Raw genomic sequence first — 8,906 nt, 5'->3', positions numbered from 1 at the left:
TATATATATATATATATATATATATTAGGGTATATATTTTTATTTTTTATTTATTTTGTATATGATGTACCTGTGTGCACATTTCCATTGCCATTACCTTTATTTTTTATTTTATTTTTTTCTTTTAATCTCATTATTATCTCCCCTCACATATTCCCATTCCTATATATATATATGTAAACAGAGGATTTTATAGTTGTTATCATCTACAATGACTTCTCCCACTATGTCGGATCTCCAAGGACTGCGTGAACTCCTCTCCAGCCCGGAACTCGGCCAACAACATCTCTTCAATGGATGGCCAAACACACCAGAGGAATACAACGAGGAACAAAAACAACTTCTCAAAGAACTCTGGGACTTTGGACGTCACTATGATGGTGGAGTACCACAGTATATACGCACAGGAAAACGTTTACTCGCCGGTATCCAAACACCACAATCAGACATTATTGGATTAAATCAACCCACATATGCCTACAATGCCCCATCTCTGATACCAGAAGAAGGAGATGCCCATACAAGTGAAAAATCAACACTTATGAAGATGGAGCGGGAGGGATTACAACTATTACAACGCTCTATTATTGTACTCGTCGCTGGTGGACTTGGTGAACGTCTTGGATTCGCCGGTGTTAAAGTGGGTTTGCCTGTGGAGACCGCCACACATCACTGTTATCTTTCTCATTATCTTTCATGGTTTCGGCAATGTGTTGGAAAAGATGCACCATTTGTGATCATGACCTCTGATGACACACATGAACGTACAAAAACTCTTCTTCAGGAGTTAAACCATGGAATGAATAATATACATTTGTTAAAGCAAGAAATGGTATTTTGTTTTGGTGATACGGCGGCACATTTGGCTATGGAAAATGGTAAACTCTTACGAAAACCTCATGGTCATGGTGATGTACATTCACTTCTTTATCAAGCAACGAATCCAAATTCAGGAAAACGTCTTGTGGACCAATGGATGGAAGAAGGATATGAATATATTGTTTTTATGCAAGATACGAATGCCATGTCAACTCTTACTATTCCAGTAAGTCTTTCTATGAGTGCCCAACACAAGTTATCCATGAATTTTACGTGTATACCTCGTATACCAAAAGAAGCTATTGGTCTTCTTTGCAATGTTCGTACCCGTGAATCCGATATGGAGCGTACAGTGAATATTGAATATAATCTATTTGAATCTGTGGCGGCTTCTTTAATAAAAGGTGGAGGAGACTCTGCCGCTCCAGGTTCCCCTTATTCTCCATTTCCAGGAAGTATCAATACACTTGTACTGAACTTTAAGGATTACGTTCCTCTTCTCACTCAATCCCGTGGTACTGTTCCAGAGTTTATTAACCCAAAGTTTACAGATGAAACCAAAACAAAGTTTAAACCATGTCGTATTGAATCCCTCATGCAGGACGTGGCACTTTTATTTGATCCATCTAAACATCGTGTGGGAGCTACCACCTTTACACGTCTTACATATCAACCAGTGAAGAATGCTTTACTAGAAGGAGTGAAGAAAACATTACAAGGATTGGATGCTCACTGTGCAGCTACAGGTGAAGAGGGATTTTATGAGATAATGCGCCAACGCTTTCAAAGTGCGGGATTAAAATTACCTTCACGCTTGAATGATGCCTTTGATGTGGAAGTGGCGAATACACTGAAGGTTCGTCTTTTCCCTATTATTGTTGCTGATGCGATGGCAATGGGAGTTTCATTGGAGGAAATTACACAACGGTTACTTCCTCATCCGGAGAAAGTAAAGATAAGCGAACGGAGTGTCTTAATAGTGGAAGGCCGTGTTCGTATTGAAAGTCTTACTCTCGATGGGGCCTTACGTCTTGTTGGACCAGTAGATGAAAGTGCCGCACCACTGGTTATTCGGGATTTGACTGTTAAAAATAACGGCTGGTCCGTTAGACCAACTCGCGAAGGTGTGGATACAAAGGAAATTGATAAGATTCGGGGATTTATATTTGAAGAACATGAGATGCAAACAGTTAATTACGCAAAACTGTAAGGTCTTTTTAATATGAAAAAAAAAAAAAAACAAAAAAAAACATTATTAAAAAGATGTATGAAGGGATTTTTGAAATTACGAGGGGGTGGGAGAATATATATGATTAGTAGAAAAGAAGAAAATGAATTAATAATTGTGTGTGTGTGTGTGTGTGTGTGGTGGTGGTGGTGGGGGAGCCTACTACTACTACTACTACTTTTTTATTTATTTACTTCTCTTTAATCTGGTTTATACATCAAAAGAAACAAGACACGCTCCCCCTTTTTTTTTCTCCCTTTCAAGCTACTTTGTTAAATGAATGTGGTTATGTCTTGAGAAGGAAAAGGGCGGGGCTGGAGGCAAAAGAGAAACAAATGATATCAGAAAAAACAACAACAAAAACGATGGAGCTATTTATGATACATGGTGATGAAATAAGAAAAAAAAAAAAAACGATATTAGGGAGGAAATAAAAGAGACTCTAAACATGTATATATGCATATATGTATGTATATACATACATATATGAGATTATGTGTGTGAGATAGGGAGAAAGAATGGGAGGTTGTGTGATATAATTATATAAACCTCACTTATCAAACGTCCATATATTATGTTTTTATTTTATTTTTAATTTGTTTTGTTTTTATCTATTTGCATGACTCCTTTGTCTTGTGAAAGTTGGATACTTCATAAAGAGATTGAATCAAATATATATATTTTATTTATTTTTTTTTGTTTTCTCCTATCTATCTATCTATCTCTATTCCCTTATACCCAGCGCGATGCCACTTGTTCTCCGGCTGTGTCTACACACGGTGGGCAGCGATGGGACCAAAACGCAGGTGTGGCTCTCCTTCTCTGTTCTGCAGACCACAACCCCGCGGGATATCATCGCCCACGCACGGCGGAGTGTTGTTGAACGCATGGGCGCCGCACTCGATGTGTCGATATCTTATCAAACAGAACTCGCTCTCTGTGTGCGGGATGCCGGGGATCATTTTCTCTTTCTCGGCACCGCCGCAATGGAGGCGGCAGCGCAAACACCAATGATGAAAATGTCATTTGTGCAGGCATTTTTACGGCAGTTTAATGAGAGACGAGTGACATCACCAGATCCTGCAGAGGCGGTGCGTGATCTTTTTGTATTTCTAGAAGGCGCATTAGTGCCATTGGAGGATTTAAAACGTCTTAATAGAAGATTCTCTAAAACAGAAGCGAAGGATTTCACCATGTATGAAATGGTAGAGGTAACACCGGAGTTAAGTAGAGATCCAGTAACAGCAGAGTCATCATCATGGCGAAATCGAGGATTAACGGGTGTGGGATCAAAATCTAAACCATCTATTGCTTCTGGATCAGGAAATGATTTTATTAATCGTCTTAATGATTATACAGCTTTTGCAGAGTTTAATTCACTTCCGTATCTTCCTCTTGGTAATTCTACTGGAAGTTACAAAGCAGGTACGAATTACCTTCAAGTTGTATACGTGGATTTCGACGGGTGTCAATATACCACAAATGTGCCGCTAACTGAAACCCAATCACTTTCATCCCTTATTTCTGCTGCTTGTAATGGTATTGGTCCTCAAGTAGGATGTTCCTTTCAACCATCTAATATGAGAATAGTATGCAACTTGAGTAATGCCACTACACATACATTAGAAAGTGATGCCGCACTGAATGCAGCATTAAAAGATGATCGTTCTCGGTTCTATCTAGCAGCAGACACTCGTTTACTGGAATCACCATTACGAGTTAACCCAGAAAATTCATTATCTGCACCTAGTTTAATGCTAAAAGAAACACATGATGACGAAAGTGTATTACGAAATGAACCAGTTTCTGTTCTTGCTCCTATTGTACCCGTTGATTCTGTTACTCCTGCAGTTACAGCTCCTGTTCCTACTTCTACTGCTCCTACTTCTATTGCTGCTACTGCAGCTGTTGCTTCTAATAAAGAGACGGCGGAGATAAAAAACAATTTACCGTGGACGTTGGCTACTACTACAGTGACTCTCCGTCAACTCGCAAGTCTTCGCCCCACACCGTCCTTCTCTGCACGTGATCGTCAATCTATTCTACGAAAAAGAAAAGGTTTTGGATCATCAAGTATGAGTGAAGAAGAAGATAATGCTCGTTTACGTCTAGCTGCCGCACATTTCCATTTGGATGAAGTCTGTCGTCAGTACTTAACAGCTTCACGTGAATCTGAGAGTGATGCGGTGTGTAATGAACTTCGCAAGAGGAAGGCAGTCTTGACAGAGGAATGGATAGAGTGTGTGAGTGCTGAACGTGACTGTGAACGACTGGAGTTGTTACTCGCATGGTTAGAGCGAGATGTTGCCGATGGACACACACGACAAGAGAATCTTATACGAACTCTCTACGCAGCTCACTGAGGGAAGGGAAGTGTTAACTCCAAGTTAATGAGAATTGGGGTTTCTTTCATTTGTTTCCGTTTGTGTGTATATTTCTTTTCTTTTTCTTTTCTTTGGAAACAGGAATAGAGATGGAAGCAGAAGTTAGAAGTTGTGGAGTAAAATGGAAAGGAATACTTCGACACAGACAAACAAAAAAGAAAAGAAAAAAACAAATAGAAAACATTAGAAGAAGAAAGAAAAAAGAGAGATTGACTGAATGCCAGTGATAGATTTATTTCCTCCACTTTTTGCGGTACGTAAAAATTGTACACCTATGTCTTGCATGTATACGGGTTAACAGAAAGACTGAGAGAAGGAGAGAGAAAAGAGAGAGAGAGAGAGAGAAGTTTTTATTTATTTATTTCTCTTTTTTCACTCAGTGTCACTCTAACTCTCTCTTTCTCTTTTTCTATTTTTTGCTTTGTGTGTTTCTGTAAAGCCAGCAATTAACACTAATTTCTTTCAAATCCCTTGTATTTATTTTTGTACATACTCTACAGAATTCCTTTTTGTGAAAAATATTCTCTTTTCCCTTTTCTCTCTTTTTCTTCTTCTCCTTTCGGTTGTTTCTTCTTCCTCTTCTTCTCCTCCTATAGTTGTGGTTTAACGTCTTGGGGGCGACGAGAATAGGACGTAATGACAACAAAAGATGAACCCTTCTTGGGCAATATTCTCGTAGATACAGTGAATAAACAATTTCAGACACAACGATTTAATGTTGAATTTGCATTTCTGAAAGATACGACTGTAAATACAGTTCTGGAAGATCTTGAAGAGGCGTTGTCTGAGATGGGATTGCAGATGGTAATTCCAAGAAATCAATGTGCATTAGCCTATGATAGTAGTCAACACCACTACAGCAACAATAACAATAATAATGTAAACATGAACTCTGGAGTTCAGGAGAATAGAGATGGTGATAACTTCAGGCGATTGAGTAGAGGAAGAGATGCTGCTGGTGTTATTGAGAATAATAATGATGACAATAACATGAAAAATGGAAATGACTATCCTACTATATTGACAGGTATGGATTGTATATTTAAAGCACCAGAGGTGGAGGCATTTTATGATCTCAATCGTCGTTGTGGTCTTTCCCGAAGTGCTACCTTTATTGTTGTGAGAAAAACCGAGCGTCGACGTTCATCCACGAGTCCTTCAAGTCAACCGCGTGAAATCCAGAATTCTGCAAGATATGATCATCAAACAACAACAACAACAACAGGAAAAACAACAACAGGGAGAACAGCAGGATCAGAAGTTGGTTTATCTGTATATCTTCTTCCTCGTCAACACCAGTTTGATGACTCCGCTAATCTTTTACTCGCCACATCTCCACAAGGTACTTCAGAGCAGGATGAAACGGATAGTAAATACCAAGCGGCTTTAGCGACTGTACGTGAAATGGTCTCAGCAGAGGAAAAAGGAATAATGAACGCACGTCGTCAACAACACAATCCACAACGTGAACCACACTGGTCTTTACAACTCAACAAACCACCCTCACGAGAAGAGTGGTTGCAGGCTGTAGAGGCGGAGGCGGCAGCATATGATCGTTTAGCTGCTCATTTCACACATGCCACTTCAGCAGCAGCCGTACAACAAGAGGAATTACGAAATTTATTAAAAAACGAAGTAAATGAACTTCATGAACGTGTAGACGCTGTAAAGATTCATGTTACAAAGCGACAGGCCTTACAAGAACGGGTGGACCAGTTGAAATTAGAAGTAGAGGCACAACGGGAAAAAGAAGGCGAATTACTGCGAGCATTAGAAAAAATGAAGTATAGTGAGATGAGATCACAACAACAACAATACCAACAGCCACCACCACCAGTAGTCCCTCCGACATCTCATGCATTTATTTTTCATCAGAATGAACGGAGTGCCTCTCAACATGGATCACCACTACCGAATGATTTCGGTACAAATACCTCCACTATTCATGCATCTACAGCCGGTATGGAAGCTGCTGGGGGATCGAACTTTCTATCTCCCTCACTGCGGGAAGAGGTACGTCGTGCCTTATCACCACAGAGGCCAACTCCAGTATCTGAACAACACCAACACCAACAACAACAACAACAACAAAAGAGTGCTCTGCAGCAGTTGCGCCTTCTTGCTGCAGAGCTTAGTCATCATCTGCGTTCACCGAATCCAAATCCAGGGGAGCGACATAGACTCATGGCAGCGATTCGAACACTTAGACAGCAGGTGGAATTACAGCAAGTAGAGAGTTTTCAGGAAATAAGAGAAAGTCCTGTGCGCTCAAGTGCCAATAGAAGAATCATTTGATGCGTTTTGAATCGTCAAGGAGGGAAGAACACGAAAAAAAAAAAAACAATAGAGAAGGGAGAATTATACATACATTCTTATATATGGTTCTTTTCTTTCCTTTATATTCATGTTCCACTACTGTTCGTTCTCAATACAACTGCAATGCTGTGCTATACACAGCCCTTTTTTTTGTTAATATAGATAACAAGACGATGATCTCTTCTTCTTATATGAGTGACTATTTCCCACATCTTTGTTTTTCTTTTTTTTCTCTTCACTATCTCTTTCTCTTTCTATTTTTACTTTACGCATTGGTGTCTGTGCCCTGAAGAAATACACAACACACCCATTAGAAAGTACCATCTCAGAGTCGTTGATAGCAACAGCTACGGTTACAAAAAAGAAAAAAGGTGGAAGTGTAATTGAGGAGCTGAAAAGAAATCGAATACTGGTTTCTTGCTTTTCTGCTTTATTCTATCCTATCTTATCCCCACTCTCTCTATTTACCTGTCTGTAATTTACAGGACAGTGATACCTGCTTTGCTTCAGACGTCTGTTCCTCTTTGCAGACGTCTATCTATCTATCTATCTATCTATCTATCTATCTATATATCTATATATCTATCTATTGCTTCCCAGACTTGTTGTGCTGAGCAATGAGTCGATGGGTGGAATGCCCGGAGTTGCAGCTGGCGGCCCTTTCCTCGCCTGTTCCCTCAACCACCATGTCCACCTGCAGCAGCTGGGCGGTGCTGGACTCGGTCTGCAGCAGCCAGCCGCCGCCGGACCCGTGCTCTCTCTCAACACCGTCCGCAAACCGTGAAAGTGCACGGACCCCCGCTGTGTGTGCCCTGCGGTTCACGGCAGCGACATCATCGTCGCCGTGTGCGTCGAGCAGAGACGTGTGGACGGGCCGAAGTCCATCGGAGTGGTCGATGTTGTTTGTGGAGCACTCGCCGACGTGGTCCGAGTGCGGGACACGTGAGTTGCCAGCAGCGGAAGTGGACCCAGCAGGCAAGTCAACAAACACCACCATCACTACCACCACAGCAGCAGCAGCAGGAACATCAGCAGCAACGGATGTGAAAGAGAATGATGAGAGGGAAGAAGCATCAGTGAATGAAAGGAGACAGTATTTTTCCTTTCGCCCATCTTCCTATAGTTGTGGATTGTTTCGTTGCGGTGGTTTACCTTTTATTTCTCACTGTGGTCTTCACAATACCGCCGCTCTTCGATGTTCGCAAGTTCTTTTTGCCGGAAAAAATGAATTATGTGCAGTCGTTCAGGACTTTTTCTTAAGTCCATTGCGAAGATTTGATTTTAAAGAAACATCTTCCTCCGAGAGTGATATGGACTCCTTCGTGCAGTCGCTGCGCGGCACCCCATCAATCGCCCCATCAACAATAGAAGATGAAACAGTCGTGAAGTCTGGAGAGTACTCTTCAGAAGAGATGTGTAGTCAAGAGAGTGATGCTGTGCATAGTCCACTGTTTAATTTGGTTGCCTTTCGTGCATTTCTGGGTCTCGCTGCGTTGATGTTCATTGGTCAAATACCACAACGTGAAGGATCACCGCGTTATCGACGGCGTTCATCAATGAATAGAGGAGAGGATGGTCGGAGTTCTATTGGGCAGTGGTTTGCAAACAACTTGGAATCACTGGCGCTCTCTGCTTTGCACGGTATCATTGTCTTTGTATTGTGAAAGAGAAAAAAATAAATAAGAAAAGGAACAAAGTGTAAAGAGAGAAAAATAAAAATAAAAAAAGAGATAGAGTGAAAAATAATTTGGGTTCTGGCTTAAGAGAGAGAGAGAAGAGCAAGAGATAGTGTGTGCACGTGCGTCTTTTTAAAAGGAAAAAAAAAAAAANTTTTTTTTTTTTTTTTTTTCAGTTTGCTAGTATTCAATGTATAATGAATTTCCCTTTTTTTTTCTTTCTTCATCCTCTTCTACTCTCTAGTGACCGTCTCACCCGTTTCTCAGCTGTCGTCTTTCCCCTTTGCCAGGGCGAGAGAGAGAGAAGAGGTAAAGAAGAAGATCTCCGAAAGTCCAAGTGGTTTGAGAGAGAGTTTTTTTTCTTCAAAAAACAGAAAAAACTAATAAAGGAATGGTTCAGAGGAAAGAAAAAGAGAGTGTGTGATGTAGATGATCTTGTTTTCTTTTCTTTATTTTATGTTTATATCCCACTACTGTTCGTTC

At 40.6% G+C, this 8,906-nt stretch overlaps 4 protein-coding genes across 4 annotated transcripts; all 4 read left to right on the top strand.

Annotated features, from left to right (window-relative positions):
* Positions 1–211: 211 nt before the first annotated feature.
* On the top strand, positions 212–2,029 carry TM35_000201450 (UDP-sugar pyrophosphorylase; the record flags this gene model as incomplete). Its single annotated transcript, XM_029026830.1, has 1 exon — positions 212–2,029. One exon carries the CDS (start codon positions 212–214, stop codon positions 2,027–2,029), a length of 1,818 nt encoding a protein of 605 aa, XP_028881802.1.
* A 764-nt stretch (positions 2,030–2,793) lies between these two features.
* TM35_000201440 (uncharacterized protein) lies at positions 2,794–4,410 on the top strand (the record flags this gene model as incomplete). The annotated part of the gene is made up of 1 exon (XM_029026829.1): positions 2,794–4,410. The coding sequence occupies one exon, from the start codon at positions 2,794–2,796 to the stop codon at positions 4,408–4,410; it is 1,617 nt and encodes a 538-aa protein (XP_028881801.1).
* A 657-nt stretch (positions 4,411–5,067) lies between these two features.
* Positions 5,068–6,726, top strand: TM35_000201430 (uncharacterized protein; the record flags this gene model as incomplete). The annotated part of the gene is made up of 1 exon (XM_029026828.1): positions 5,068–6,726. The coding sequence occupies one exon, from the start codon at positions 5,068–5,070 to the stop codon at positions 6,724–6,726; it is 1,659 nt and encodes a 552-aa protein (XP_028881800.1).
* A 638-nt stretch (positions 6,727–7,364) lies between these two features.
* On the top strand, positions 7,365–8,411 carry TM35_000201420 (uncharacterized protein; the record flags this gene model as incomplete). The annotated part of the gene is made up of 1 exon (XM_029026827.1): positions 7,365–8,411. One exon carries the CDS (start codon positions 7,365–7,367, stop codon positions 8,409–8,411), a length of 1,047 nt encoding a protein of 348 aa, XP_028881799.1.
* Between the last annotated feature and the right edge of the window lie 495 nt (positions 8,412–8,906).

The sequence above is a fragment of the Trypanosoma theileri genome (genome assembly GCF_002087225.1).
Source record: "Trypanosoma theileri isolate Edinburgh chromosome Unknown TM35_Tth_20_V1, whole genome shotgun sequence".
In the NCBI taxonomy this organism is placed as follows: Eukaryota; Euglenozoa; class Kinetoplastea; order Trypanosomatida; family Trypanosomatidae; genus Trypanosoma; species Trypanosoma theileri.
This window is presented reverse-complemented; position numbering and strand designations above follow the sequence as displayed.